General features: G+C 36.1%; 1 protein-coding gene across 1 annotated transcript in view; it reads right to left on the reverse strand.

The window, feature by feature from the left end:
- AP1AR (adaptor-related protein complex 1 associated regulatory protein) overlaps positions 1-15,591 on the reverse strand; it is an 81,519-nt gene that overhangs the window by 30,456 nt on the left and 35,472 nt on the right. The window contains exons 2-3 of the mRNA XM_006881147.1: positions 11,326-11,374; positions 3,783-3,809 (exon numbers count right to left, since the gene is read on the reverse strand). Of these exons, the coding sequence (XP_006881209.1) occupies positions 3,783-3,809; positions 11,326-11,374 (76 nt within the window). The remainder of the gene's footprint in view (positions 1-3,782; positions 3,810-11,325; positions 11,375-15,591) is intronic.

A 15,591-nucleotide genomic window follows, 5' to 3' on the forward strand; every position in this document is an offset into this window, starting at 1 on the left:
AATAATACCAAAGGACAAATGTTACATAAAATGGAAAGAAAAAAAAATCCCATAACAAACCAAGCAAACAATAGCACCTTAGGAAAACAAATGGAATCCCAAATTTCTTTAAAACAGGCACATGACATTAATATAAACTACACTCTTGTCGTTGTTGTTAACAACATTGAGTTGGCAATGACCTATAGCTGACCCTTCAGTAGGCTTTCAGAGGCAATAAATTTCCTGGAAGGAGACTGTCTTTCTCCTGTGGAGCAGCTGAAGGAATCAAGCTGTGTACATTTAGAATTACAGCACAGCTTCCTATAACTACACTACACCACACCACCAGAGCTCCCTAAACAATAATGGAGGTTAAAAAACTCTTTTTAGTGAGCATTTGTCAGAAATTAAAAAAAAAAAAAAAAACAACAACCAAAACACAAAAACAAAACCCATGCTCAATGTCTGCTTAAACTATTTTTTTAAGAAAAGAAAAAAAAGATATAGGGGCGCTCTGGTGGCTTAGTGGCAAGAAGCTACACTGCAATCCCAGAGGTGAATGATTTGAATACACCAGATGCTCTGCCGGGGAAGGAGGGACAATCCCCTCCTGTAACAGTCAGATCTGATTTGACAGTACACACACACACAAAAATAATTAAAAATAAAAACAAACAAAACAAAGATATAATGCTACAGAGACCTTTGGGAAAAATTTAGATAAAAGAACAAAATGCTAATAAGTTATTTTACTTAATGTGTTTTATCAGGTAAAAATATATTTTATTATTTAAAAAAAACTTAAATCCAAATTAATCTGAAAAAAATCTGACCTGAAAATTTTTAAGTAAGTTACTTTATCACTAGTACTTAGAACTATTACTCCTCTAATTTATCCTGTGATAAGAGTATTTTGTACACTTGTTGGGAAATACTGGACTAAAGAATATCTTAAGTTTTAAAAGACAAGGCTTTATATATTTTCTCTTACCATACAAACCGGAAGTGATTAGCGGCCAGAGCTTACAGTGATCTTGTACTCTAACCCGTTTACAGACAGGTAAAGTAGGCTACAGGAAGGATAAGTCATTTACAAACTAATAAAATTAATTTGGTGATAAAGGTGGAAATTAGTACATAAATGTCTTTTCCAACTATACCAGTATAAGAAATAACCACATTTCTCTGGTTCTATGATGCACTTTATTTCTCCATATTTAACACTTTTCAACTTGTATTGCATCATAAAACTGAGTTTTGGGTTGAGATCAAATACATAAAATAAACATAAAAATAACTACTAAACTAAGAATGATTAAAATCAGAAACAGACTGCAGAGTCAACATTTATAAAGTCCACTAGAAGAAATCGATGAAAACTAGCTGCACTGCAATCCCAGAGATGTGCGGTTCAAATTCACTAGATGCTCTGCTAGAGAAGGAGGAAAAATCTCCTCCTGTACCAGTCAGATCCGATTTGACAGTACACACATACACATAATAAAATAAAAATTATTTTAAAAAATTCATAAAACCTATGGTTAATGAATATATAATCATGGATTAGAAGACATTATTGTTAATATATTAAGACTAGTCAAAAGTAATTTAACAGGTTCAATGCAATCTCTATCAGAATCTCAAAAGGAAAAGGAAAAGCTGATTGTTAAGTTTATATGAAACTATAAAGAGACTTAAATAGTCCAAATTTTGGGAGGGGGAAGAATATTAGGACTCATACTTTTGAATTTCAAAATGTATTACAAGACTACAGGAACCAAAATAGTGTAGTATTGCGATAAGAATAGATCAATGGAATAGAATTATGAGTCTAGTTATGAATTTACACATTTAAGGCTAACAGATTTTTTATAAGGGTACTAAGTCCATTCAAAGAAGAAAAAATAATCTCTTCAATAAATGTTGCCGGAACAACTCACTCCTGACATTTGGCAAAAGAATAAAATTGGGCCATCACCTCACATCATACACAAAAATTAATTTAAAATGGATAATGACCATTAAACTTTCAATAAAACAAGAACAAATCTTAAGGACAGATTCTTATGTAAAATACCAGGAGCAATGGCAATAATAATAAAAAACCAAGACAAACTGGACACTATGAAAATGTAAAAATATTTGTCCAGCAAAGCATATTATTAAGAAAATGAAAAAGAACAGAATAGACTATTTGGAAAACATAGATCTAAGAAAGATTTATTATCTAGAAAATATAAAGAATCCCTACAACTCAACAACAACAAAAAAAATCCAACTAAAAAAACTGATGAATTCTCCAAAAATAATTATCTAGTAAGCTCACCAAAAGAATGAAATTCCATCATTCATTAGGAAAATTAAATGTAAATAAAAATTACAATGAGATACCATTTCACCCCAAATAAGATCCTTACTACCAAAACCAAAAATCAGTAAGTTTCAGAAAAGATGTAGAAAATTTGGGACCTTCATACCATGCTGATGCAAATATGTTGCAACCATTCTGGAAAACAGTTTGGCAATTATTAAAAAAGTTAAACTGAAAAGAGGGGATATATAATGTATACTGCATTGAAATGGATGAGGGAGAGAAACTGCTTAAAAGGAATATAGGATTAGGTATTATTTTCATGACACAATTAAAGAAAAAGAAATGCATAGTAAAGTGTACTGTAACAATGAAAGAATTTTTCTTTTCAAAAAGAAAAATGAACTGCGGAGGAGGGGTGGGCAGGGAGGAAAATATGCAACAATGAATGCCTGGGGAAAAATTAAATGGAAAGAATATGCTGTTAAAAATATGTATGTTACATTAAAAAATCATTAATAAAAAAGTTAAATACAGAGCTAATACATATCCCAGCAATTCCATTTTTAATTATATATTCAAAAGACTTGAAAGCAAGAACTTAAACAGATACATGTATATCAGTGTTCACTGTAGTATCATTTAGAATAACAGGTGGAACACAAGTACTTATCAAAAGATTAATGGACCCAAAAAGGTGTTTTATACATCCTGTGGAGGATTACTAGAGAAAGAAATAAAGATGCAATATCCTGTAGCCTGGATGACCTTGAAAATAGTATGCTAAGAAAAATAAAATACAAAAAGACAGACAGTATGTTTCCACATAACTGAAATACGTAGAACAGGCAAATACACGGAGACCATATTAGATCAGTGATTATCAGAAGTGAGGGTCAGGGGAATATCTTTATGGGTAGAGTTTTCACTTGAAATAATAAAGAAGCTTTAGAAACAGATAATAGTGATAGTTATGCACATTGTGAATTAATTACATTAACAGTGTGCAGTTAATTCAGTAATTAATTCACAGTGTGTGTAACTATTACACTATCACATTGAATTGGACACTTAAACATAGTTAAAATGAAAAAATAAATTGAGTTTACTGTTGAGCTATTTTACCTATAAAATTACAAGAGGCCAAAAAATGATCAGTTTCCGAAATTTCCTGAGTTCTCAGAATGCTTAAAACCTTATTATATACTTTTTATGGGTGGGTGGATGCCTGTGTACCAGAGTGCACACACATTCTGCTCCCACAGACAAAAAGCATCAGAAATTCAACAAGAGATCATCACAACAGAATCTAACTGGCAGCAGTGTCTGTGTATTTATGTGTATAAAAGAATTCTGATATATATTACAAAGTTGGAAACGATGAATGTGTTTGTTAATATAAATTAATAAAATTAAATTTAAAAAATTATACAGTACAGATGAAGGATGAGTACAAATACAGGTTTTGCAATATTACGTTAATACTTACTTCATCACTTTCTACTAGATTCTCAAACTGAAAAACAGAGAAAGAAAATAAATGTTAGGAAGGTTATCTGTCAAAGGTGGATCTTTTACAATACAATTACTTTTCTAACTTAGAAATTTATACTTTTATATTTGTATATAAGGTACTTAAGTCAAATGCCTCTTTATATATCAGTTCATTCAATATATTGAACAGTTCCATAACAGAGTCAAGGCCATTTTTATGTAAGATTTTTATATGAAAAATGAAAGTTAAAACTGCAGTAATTTTCTACATAAATATGAAATAAATTTAACAACTGAATTAAATGTTTCACACTTATGTCTTAAATACACAACATTATAATAAATGGTGAAGATAGTGATGCTGTTGATAATTTTGTTTACTTGTGCCTGTAATAAATCACGAAATCAAATGATATATTGTATCGGGGAAATGTGCTGCAAAAGATCTTTTTCAAGTGCTCAAAAGCAAAGCTGTGATCTTGAGAATTACATGTGACCCATGGTATTTTCAATCTGAATATTCCATGTACGGCCAAAGAACAAACAAGTCTGTCTTGGAGGAAGTGTAACCATGATGCTCCTTAGAGGTAAGGATGGTGAAACATTGTCTCACATACTTTGGCGATGTCATCAGGAGGGGCCAGTTTACGGAAAAAGACATGGTGTTTGGAAAGGTAGAGGATGAGAGAAAGAGAAGAAGAAGCTGTCTCACATAGTTTAGGCATCTTGTCAGGAAGGATTACACTGTGCTCAGAGTCAGAGAAAAAGAAGATCCCCCTCAGTTAGATGAATTGACAGTGACTATAGCAACGGGCTTGAGAATATGAAGATCGGAAAGATAGTACAGGATTCAGACCTGTTGTTCATAGCGTTGTTATGAGTTGTAGGTGACTCGATGGCACCTAACAACAACAGGTATGAGTGATGAGTTCAGTGGTGCAGTCCGTCAGGAGTTGTGTTGTTAACCTATAAAGCAGCTCCTCTCATGGTTCCAGTCTACCATCAGTGATGAAGGAAAAAAATGGCCAATCTCCTGTGCAATTTACAGCCTCCTGAAAATTTAAAGAAAGGTTAGCTATAGGTTGGGTCTGATGTCAGGGGCAGTTGGGCTGAATTCAATCTAAAAGCTTGACAAGAGATAAAGATGACCAAGGAATGCATGTTTTCTAATTATGAAGCTGGCAAAAAATATTGACTATACTGTGGATGGCCAGAAGAACAAACAAATGTGTCTCAGCAACAAAATTAGCGTGTTCCTTAGACATGGGCGTGGTAAGGCTTTCTCGTACACTGGAGCCTAGTTTACAGACAGGTTACAGGAAGTTACCAATCCTTGGAAAAGGACATTGTGCTTGGTACAGTAGAGGGTCAGAAAAAAAGAGGAAGACTCAATGAGCTAGATTGACAAAGTGGTAGCAACAATGCGTTCAAACCCAGCAATGATTGTGAGGATGTTACAGGACAAAACAGTGTTTTGACAGACCAGTATGCCAAGTGGATAGCACTACCAACAACTCGGCATTCTGTTTAAAACAGAACGAAACAAAATTATCTGGTGTTCAAAAAAGGAGACCTTGCTCACTTAAATAGCAAATCAATCTGATTATACCTTCATCCCCCTTAATAAGAAGTGAGGGCTTTCAGCACCAGTGGAATACTAGATTAATCTGGAGAGCTTCCAGACTCCACGCATAGCTATCCATGTCTGAATGAATAGGTCCTCATAAACACTGTGAAAAGCAGTGGAACGTGTCTGTTATAGAGCTAAAGATAAGCGCCATGGGTTGGAAAACACTCCAGATATGCGTGGGGAAGAGCTGTCTCCTCAAAGTGGAGTCTATCTTAGTGACTTGGATGGAGCAAAATTTTTATTCAAATAAGGAACATCATTTGCTAATAAGGCAAGATTAAAAATGAGGAGAAACAGCTGCAAGCATCCATTAATAACTGGAACCTAGAATGTATAAATTATGAATCTAGGAAAATTGGAAGTTGTGGAAAATAAAATGAAATGCACAAAGATTGATATCTCAAGCTCGCTGATTAAATCTCACTCATTGCCACTGGGTCATAACTGATCTTTCAGCAGGCTTGCAGAGGCTGTTAATACTACAGAGGACTGCCAATCTTTCTCCCTGGGGACAGATCGTAGATCTGAATTGTCTGCCTTTGGCTCAGCAGGTTAATTCTTTATCCACTAGACCACCAGAGCTTCCTTTGTAGGTATTAAGTTAGCTGAAATGGATTGGTTTTGACCATTTTAAATTGGACACAAGGATTTGGATTAAGGACCTACATGCAAAACCTAAAATTACAAATATCATAAAAGAAAAACTGGACAAACTTAGAACTTCTAATATATGGCATTAATAGACTACTAAACATAAGCACAATCAAGAGGACAAACTTAGATAACTGGAATCTCCTAAAAATTAAATCCTTATTTGCATCATGAGACTTCTTTTTAGAAGTAAAAGGAGACTCTATAATAAACTTGGAAAAAGAAAACTTATACCTAGACCAAGAGACTGCTGTCCGAACAGAGCAATGAAACACTGCATGGTTTAAAAAATAGTGTTAGACCTATGTCTTTTCTTCTCATTTATTCAATCTATATGTTGAACAAAGCATTTGAGAAGCTGGATTTTATGAGAACAATATGGCATCAGGATCAGAGGAAGACTCATCAACAACTTGCAACATGCAAATGACACAACCTTGCTTGTTGAATGTAAGAAGGACTTAAAATTCTTGTTTCAAAAGATCAAAGACTACATCCTTCAATATGGATTAAATTTCAACATCAAAAAACCAAAATTCTTCACCACTGGACCAACAGGCAACATCATGATAGAGAAAAGACTGAAACTGTCAATGAGTATCAGCGAATGAAATTGTCATCTTGCTTGGAACATAATTAACACTCTTGGTACCAGCAGTCAAGATATCAAAAGATGCGTTGTAAAAAGATGTGTAGGAACTCTGCTGTCAAAGAATGCTAGAAAGTGCTAAAGAGTAATGATGTCAGTTTAAAGACTAAGGTGTGCCTGATACAACCCATTGTCTTTTCCATTACTTGCTATGCATCTGGAAGTTGGGACAATGATCAAGGATGACAGAAGAATCTACGCCTTTGAGCTGCGGTGTTGGAAAACAATAGTCCTGTATACCCCATAGAGTGCCAAAAGAATAAGCAATATGTCCTGCAGAAAGTGTGGCCATGGTGCTCTTTGCAGGTAAAGACGGCAAAACTTCATCTCACATTCTTTGGACATGTTACAAGGAGGGGTCAATCTTTGGAAAAGAACGTCATGTTTGGAAAGGTGGAGGATTAGTGAAAGAAAGGAAGACTCTCAATAAGATGGGTTGACACGTAATTTTAAAATGGACTCAAGTACATCAGAGATGATGATGGCACAGGTGAGGGGAGGGTTCGGATCCATTATTCATAGGGTTGTTTTGAGTAGCAGGATGACACATAACAACAGACTAGGAAAAATGTTTGATAATAACATATTTGATAAGGAACTCATCTTTAAAAGGACTTTATAGTGCTAAGGATCAAGAGTGCCAGTTTAAAGACTAAGGTATGCCTGACTCAAGCCATGATATTTTCAACTGTTTCATAATATACATAAAAATTGGATAATGAATAATGTAGACTGAGGACAGATTGATGTCTTTAAATTGTAGTGTTGACAAAAAGTACAAGATATATATATATATATACACACACACACATACACACCACGGACAACTCTGGTGGTGTAGTCCATAGGGAGTTGTGCTGCTAACCCAACAATGGCCCCTCTGTCCTGGTTCGAATCCACTAGCTCTGAAAATCCACCTGAGGGTGAGCGATGAGTCACTTTCAACTTAATGGCAATGACGTTTTTTAGCTTAATAGCTAAGACTTTGTCCTTGGCTGTTGTTATGTGCCACTGAGTCACCTGCAACTTATAGTGACCCTATATACAACGGATCTGAACCCTGCTCTATCCTGTGCCAAGCTTATTGTTTCTAACACACCCATCCCCATTACCCCAGTCACTGAATCAATCCTTCTCATTGAGAGTCTTCCTCTCTTGGGCTGTCCTTCCACCCTCCCAAGTATGACATCCCTCTCCAGGGCTGTATATTTAAGGCTATAGGCCTTGACTTCCTTACTTAATTAGTAATTTTAAGTAAGACTTTATGCCATACTTTGGACATGTTACCAGGATGGAAACAGTTCTTGGAAATGTCATCATGTTGGAAAAGTGGAGGATCAGAGAAGAAAAGTAACTTTAAGTGAGATGGACTAACACAAGACACTGCACCACTGAGATTGTGAGCATGGCACAGAATTGCGCAAGGCTCCAATCTGCGGATTTGGAATTGACTGAGGCACCTAACAACAGCAGCAGCAATATTACTTTCTAATGACTGTGACATAACAGAAAGACAAATTTATATGTTTTAGAAAGTTAATATAATAAGGTAATATGCTATACAAATGTGAAGGTTGCTCCGGTAGTTCTTAAATAATAAAACAAAGTGGAAATAAAAACTGGCATTAGTTTATTCTGTTCACCAATTCTTTTCAGTTCTCTGTGTTCTGGACATTTGATAGGATTAACTAGCCAGCTAAGAGGTAATTTTGTGTACTTAACTTCATGCTGTCTCTTGTCAGTGCATCAATTCTGACTCATGGCAACTCTCCATGCTGAAGAAGAGAACTGTTCCATAGCAGTCTGTTCTTGAAGTTTTTTTATTAGTATTACATTGTATTTAAATTTAAAGTTTACACAGCTAATTAGCTTCTCATTCAACAGTTTCTACAAAAGTAATTCAGTGATTACTGGCTACGTTTTCCATAAGATGTTGTCATTCTTATTTATTTATTCTGCTATCGCTGTATGATTTTCATTACTCTTAGTTTCTCTGGCCCCTTCCTATCTTGTCATCTCTGCTTTAGAGTAATTTTTGACAATTTGGTCTCAGGTAGATAATTTTTTAGAGTCCACTGGCACAGTGTGTTAAGTACTGGACTGCTAAGAGAAAGGCCGGAAGTTCAAATCAACCAGGTGTCCGAAGGGAGAAAAATGGACAGTCTTCTTCCATAAAGATTTATAGTTTAAGAAACCAAATGCAGGGTCACTGTGAGTTGGGATTAACTTGATGGCAGTGGGTTTTTGGTAATTTACTAAATGGAGCTCAGTACTCACAAGCAATACTCTTATGCATCAATCTATTATTCAATTAAAAGGTGACCTTTTCATCTCTAACTGTTATGGAAGGACATCAGCAGGCATTTTCTTCTGTAATGCTGCTGGATAGATTTGGCTTGCTAATCTTTTAATTATTAGCAGAGCACAAGCCATGTGAGCTACCCAGGGACAACTTACACCATAGGAAGAGAAACTGCTCAAGAAAATAGGACGAGGAAGATATTACTTAAGATTTCTCCACTTCCTAAATAACATGCCTCAGGAAACTCTATGAACTTTGATAAAATGTTGATATTTATAGAGGGGCTTCAGGCCTTTTGTTCATAGGGTTGCTACGAGTCATGCTGGACTCGAAGGCAATCATTCGTAAGTATCCTTGGTGGTGCTAAACATTTAGGTGTGTACAAAATGGGGAGTTCAAACCTACCAGCAGCTCTGCAGGAGAAAAAACATGGCAATGAGCTTCCTTAAAGGTTACAGTATTAAGAATTCCTATGAAAGAGTTCTATTCTATCACACAGGATTGCAATAAAGAGAAATCGACTTGACAGAATATAATAGCAACAACATCCATTTGTAACTATTTATTCAATGAATACTAGATGTCTGCTACTACCTCAACATCCAATGTTTTGCTAGAAATAGGAATATTGTTGTTGTTGTTGTTAGATACCACCGAGTCAGAAGCAACTCATGACTGACAGTCTTGCAGGTTTTCAGGCGCTGTAAATCCCACTAGGGGGACATTCCACAGTAGCTTAAAACCACCTGCCTCTGATTTGACAGCATAACTTCTTATGTACTGTTGTTGTTAAGTTCTGTAGCGTTACAGATGACTCATAGCAAACCTATGAACAAAAGTCCTGAACATGCATAACTTTCATTGTTTCTCTAAGTTCATAGAGCTTCTGGAGGCAAGCTTTTCCAAAAGCCACTCCTGCATAACTCTCTAGAAATAGGAAATGTAATGTGATGAATTATGTTAAATGATGTAATGAAAGATATTACCATTAAATGACATTGCTAATTATATATATATATATATATATATATATATATATATATATATATTGTTGTTGTTGTTGTTATGTGCCGTCGAGTCATCTGCGACTCATAGCGACCCTATGTACAACAGCCCTAAACTGTGCTCTATCCTGTGCCAATCTCATTGCCTCTGACACACCCATCCCGAGTACCCCAGTCACTGAATCAATCCACCTCATAGAGGGTCTTCCCCTCCTGTGCTGTCCCTCTACTCTACCCAGCATGATGTCCCTCTCTAAAGACCTGTCTCTCCTTAAAACATGTCCAAAGTATGTCAGATGAAGCCCCAGAATCCTTACCTCCAAGGAGCAGCCTGGTTTATATATATATATATATATGAAATAATCACATGAAGGAATAATAGCTTTGTTATTTAAAGATCTAGAGGAAGATAATGGTTTTCTTAGAAAATATAAGGACCTACACAGATGTCTTAAGCTATTCAAAATAATATATTATCTTGAATTTGCTTTTGAGCAAATATTTGTCAAATTTTTTAGATAAATAATCTCTGGTTTATATTTTGCTTATTTGATATATAATACACTAAAAAACACAGTGTTTAAATTTTGAGGTCAAGTAGCTTTGGACTAAAATTTAGATTCTGCTAACAGACTGTTGCAACAGACTGAAGGAGCTCCAGCAGCCTGGTGGTAAGGAGCTGCAACCCAAAGCTATGGGGGTAAAATGCACCAGCTGCTCCATGGGAGAAAGATGACCAATCACCTACCGTATGATTCACTGCCTCTGAAAACTCACTGGAGGGTCAACTATGAGTAGATTTTGACTCGGCAATGCACAACAACAAAAACAAATAACAGAAAAGAATAAATTTCTACATCTAAATGTGATTTCTCATCCCTAAAATGGGTGATTACTACCCTTTTCACTGTGTTCTAGTAGGAATTATGTTCAGAGCCACTTACTAACCGGATGATGGAGTAGCGGAGTTGCTGCTTTGATTCTGTTATGAATCCTTGTTGGAACAGGCCATTCATCTATCTCTGAACCATTGCCTTAACGAGATACTATGACTGATAACAGCCTCTTAAACAAGGTGGGGAGAGGGGAAGGTGAGAAATATCAATTATAAGACTAAAAATTAATTTTCTACAAACAACTTTTCTCTATCCACCTTTCACCTCAGTCAGTGCTCCAATTCTTTACTTCCTCCCTAGCACCAATTATATTAAACTTAAGTCAAATCTTTCCTTTGTTTTTTAAAAGTCCCTTCTGCCCTCTAGAAGGTTATTTCAATCAAATCCAATCTGTGCCTCTACTTACCTCTATAGTTAGATGCTCACCTCTTGAGCATGTTCTAAAATACTTGGATCTGGAAAGAAAAATAGAGAAAGACATTTAACATTAAAAATAACAATGAATTCAAACAGAATTAACATAACAAAACATTTCTTCAAAAGCAACTTTAATTTCTCTACTATAAATGATCAAAATTTACTAAAACAGAACAGAATAATAACAACTCTGTAAAATGTCTGAGTTTTAAAAGTAAAAAGCAAACAAGCTCAAACTCATTGCTGTTGCATTGGAATCAACTAATGAACCAACTCTCTATCAGGTTTGAGGCTGTGAATCACGTTGAAGGAAATGACTCATCTTTCTCCTGTCTTTGGGCTAGGAGCAAAACTCTCTAATGACTATGCCACTAGAACACACCCTCCTTGTGGCCTAGTGGTAAGAAGGTGCACTGCAATCCCAAAGGCATGTGGTTTGAATCCACCAGCTGCTCCGCGGGGGAAGGATAGGCAATCTCTTCCTGTGCAATTGACTGCCTCTGAAAACCCACTAGAGGGTCAGCTATGGGTCTGTTCTGACTCGATGGTATAAAACCACCACAGCAAAATACTAATATTTTAAATAATGTTCTCAATTTTGTTAACCATACCACTGGATTAATAAGCAACATCATGATGGATGGAGAAGAGACTGAAACTGTCAACAACTTCATCTTACTTGGACCCATAATTAACACCCTAGTTCCAGCAGTCAGGAAATCAAGAGATGCACCGCACTAGGAATCTGCAGTTAGGGACCTCTCCAAATTATTGAGGAGTAATGAAGTCAGTTAGAGGACTAAGGTGAGTCTGGTTCAGACCATGGTCTTTCTGATCACTTGATATGCATCTGAGAGCTGGACAAATGAATAATGAAGACAGAAGAATTGATGCCTTTGAGCTGTAGCGTTGGAGAAGAGCACAGCACATCTCATGGACTGCCAAAAGAACAAACAAATACATCTTGGTGAGGGTGCAGTGAGAATGCTCTTTGGAGGCAAAGATGATGAAGTGTTATTTCACATATTTCAGATTGCTAAGAGGAGGTATTCCTTGGAGAAGGATGTGAAGCTCAGAAAGGCAGAATGTCAGAGAACGAGAAAAAGACTGTCAGGCATGTGGATTGACACAGTGACTGCTGCACTGGGCTCTAATGTGTCAAGAAGTGTGAGATGGCACAGGATAGGACAAGCTTCAGATCTGTTGTTCACATTGGTCATACTTGACTCAATGGCACCTAAAAACAATAACAACATATACAAAATAATGGTAATCTGAAAGGATATATGAAGAATGGTTATCTTTGGATGGTGAGATCATATCTTTCTATAAATTAGGTGCTTCCTTCCTTCCATCTCACCAGCCCACAAACGCCATTCACAAGGGAACTCTCTAGAGGTCTACAGAGTAAAGAGTTGTGCTCTAGAGGTTAATTCCACCCTATGAACAACTCATCCGAACCTTCCCTATATTGCACCATCCTCACAAACTCTGCCATGCTCAAGTCCACTGTGGTAGTCACAGCATCAATCCATCTTGTTGAGGATCTTCCTCTCTTTTGGTGACCACCTACCTTTCCTACCCTGACATCTCTCTTTAAAGACTGTTTCTTCCTCAAAAGGTGCCCAAAGTAAATGTGATGAAGGTTCAGCAACCTTGCCTCTAAGGAGCACGGTGGCTGCACCTCCTTCAAGATAAATCTGTCCTTTTGGCACAATACATGATTGAAAGTGCCAAGAGATATGACTCCTTTGCTCATAATACGATTCATATTATAGTTATCAAAATTGATGAGAACTCTCCTCTACTTAACCTCAAAGGAGATCAACAATTATAGGGAGGAGTCCTAATATATCAGAATTCATGAAAAGCAAGCATTCTTTGGGTGGATGGGAGAATTCTGAGATTTGAATGGGACAAGATATTTGTTGAGTTGTGTCTGTATGGATGTGGCATCACTTAGAGAATAAAAAGATGAAGTAAATTTACTCCACTGGTGGAATGTGTTACATGCCAGGTTGGTAACTGAGGTGGGTAGTTGAAACCCACCAGGGACTCCAAGGTGGAAGGATGGGCACTTCCCTCCCATAAAGATAAACAGCCTCAGCAACCTGATGGAGGATTGCTATGAGGGAACAGACTCAATGACAGTGTCTGGTTTGTATTTACAGACAGATATATACTTTTTATTGCTAAAACAAGAACACTGACAAAAAGTAGAGGGTTTAGTATTCAAGGTTATTCAAGCAACCTGATCATGCATAGAACATTTTCAGTAAAAACAAATTAACATCTTTAATTCCTTAACCATCTATAGTTCCTACTTTCCCATCCCAATTTCTCAAAAACAATGAAATGAGTTGAGCCTCCTAGCTGCCATTTGTTCTTGCCTTAGGATCCCTGCTTAAAGTGCTATATGCTTCTTTCTCTGCAACAATCACTCTTTTCCCCGAATGAAAATCTGTTTCTGACTAATTCACTTTCCCTTCTAGGCTTATTGAGTAGTATAACTGAATAATGAAATAAAGCTCAGCAATACTAAGTAAAATGTCTTAATATATGCCATCAGTATGACTTGACTCCTGAAGCAAAGCCTAAAGCCAAATAGCACAATGTCCAAATCAAAAGAAATAATTGTTGCATTACAGTTACGATAGATCACAGAACACTATGTTCTGTTCCAAACAGAGATCTATGACTAACTTTAGTTGAAACTCAAGGAAAAAAATCTGTTGCAAACCCAAACCTGCCCAACTGGTCAACTCCAACTCATACTGACCCTAAAGAATAGGCTTGAAAACCCACAGGGTTTCCAAAGATGTAATGATTATTTTTAAAAACCTTTTTATTTTGGTTTGAGTAAGTGTTTATAAAGCAAAAAAGTTGTTAAAAAATGCATACATATTTTGTTTCGTGACACTGACTGCACTCCCCACAATGTAACAGCACTCTTGCTACTTTTCTAATTTCCATTCATCCATCTTTTCTGTCCCTTCCTGCCTTTTTTGATCTCCTGTGGTTGACTGCTCTAAGGAGTGTGTTCCTCTCTGGTGCTACTGTTCACCTCAGCACTCCACAATTTTGCTGAAAGTTGATCCATCGAGGTGGGTTTAGTTCCAGGCTGTAGAGGCATGCCAAAGCCATAGTCTCAGGAGTTTCATCAGTCTCTATTTGAGTATTAAGTCTGGTCTTTATGATTTTGCATTTTCTTCCACATTTTTCTTTTCCTCAATTGTGATCCAAATCAGATGAGTTGGCAGTGGTACAGAGGTAGTTCCCCCGATCTCAGGATAGCAGTGGCTGTGATTTGCTTGGTCCATTAGTACTTTGTCATTGTTTTTTAAATGCTTTTTTAAAATTGTGATTTTAACAAAAAGTTTACAGAAAGATTGCGTTTTTATTCACTCATTAATGCATATTTTCTACCCTCCCCAATCCACTTTGCAATGCACCACTTGTTTCAGACTATCAGACTCATACATTTTTTTTTTCAGTTTTCCCCTCGTATATTCTTTTTTTTTTTACTTCTTAAAATCTTTTTATTATGATTTGAGGAAAAAATATGTTGAGCATATTGATATTATCACTGACCTACTTGAATTTAAAGTTCTTGTTGTCAACTTTATTTATCTATCCATCTATCTATCTATCTATCTATCATCTAATTTTAATGAGCATTTAGAGATTTTGGATTTCCATTCATTCATTGCTGCACTTCTCTCCTCGCCCAGTCCTCCCCCCCAGTTCGCCTCTCTCTTTCAAAAGTAAAAGAAACACTCCTAATGCAGTACTATTATCTATCCACTCTTTTCCTATACCCCCCCACACCACCCCTCCATGTCTGTCCTATTTTATAACAGTGGTGTTATGCATTATTTGTCCTTTTCTGACTGAGATATTTCACTCATCAGATTGTCTTCCAAGCTCACTCATGTGTGAAACCCTTGTTTTATGAGTTCATTGCTTTTCAATGCTGCACAATATTCCACTTTGTTTTCTATCTTATCATTTACTGATGACACTTGGGTTGCTTCCATCTCTTTGCTACTGTGAATAATATAGCAATAAACATGGGTGTGCATTCATTAGTCCTTTGAACTGTTTCCTTGAGCTTTTGATTTTTTTCACTCTTCTTTGTTTCTGACAAGGTGATTCAAATAGTTGCATCTTAGATGGTCATTGATCAGCTTTTAAGACTCCAGATATTACTTAAAGCAACATTTTGTCTTTAAAAATATTTAAATATTTTTAAATA

Source organism: Elephantulus edwardii, unplaced genomic scaffold, assembly GCF_000299155.1.
Source record: "Elephantulus edwardii isolate Elephantulus edwardi_28Jun2011 unplaced genomic scaffold, EleEdw1.0 scaffold00012, whole genome shotgun sequence".
Classification (NCBI taxonomy): domain Eukaryota; kingdom Metazoa; phylum Chordata; class Mammalia; order Macroscelidea; family Macroscelididae; genus Elephantulus; species Elephantulus edwardii.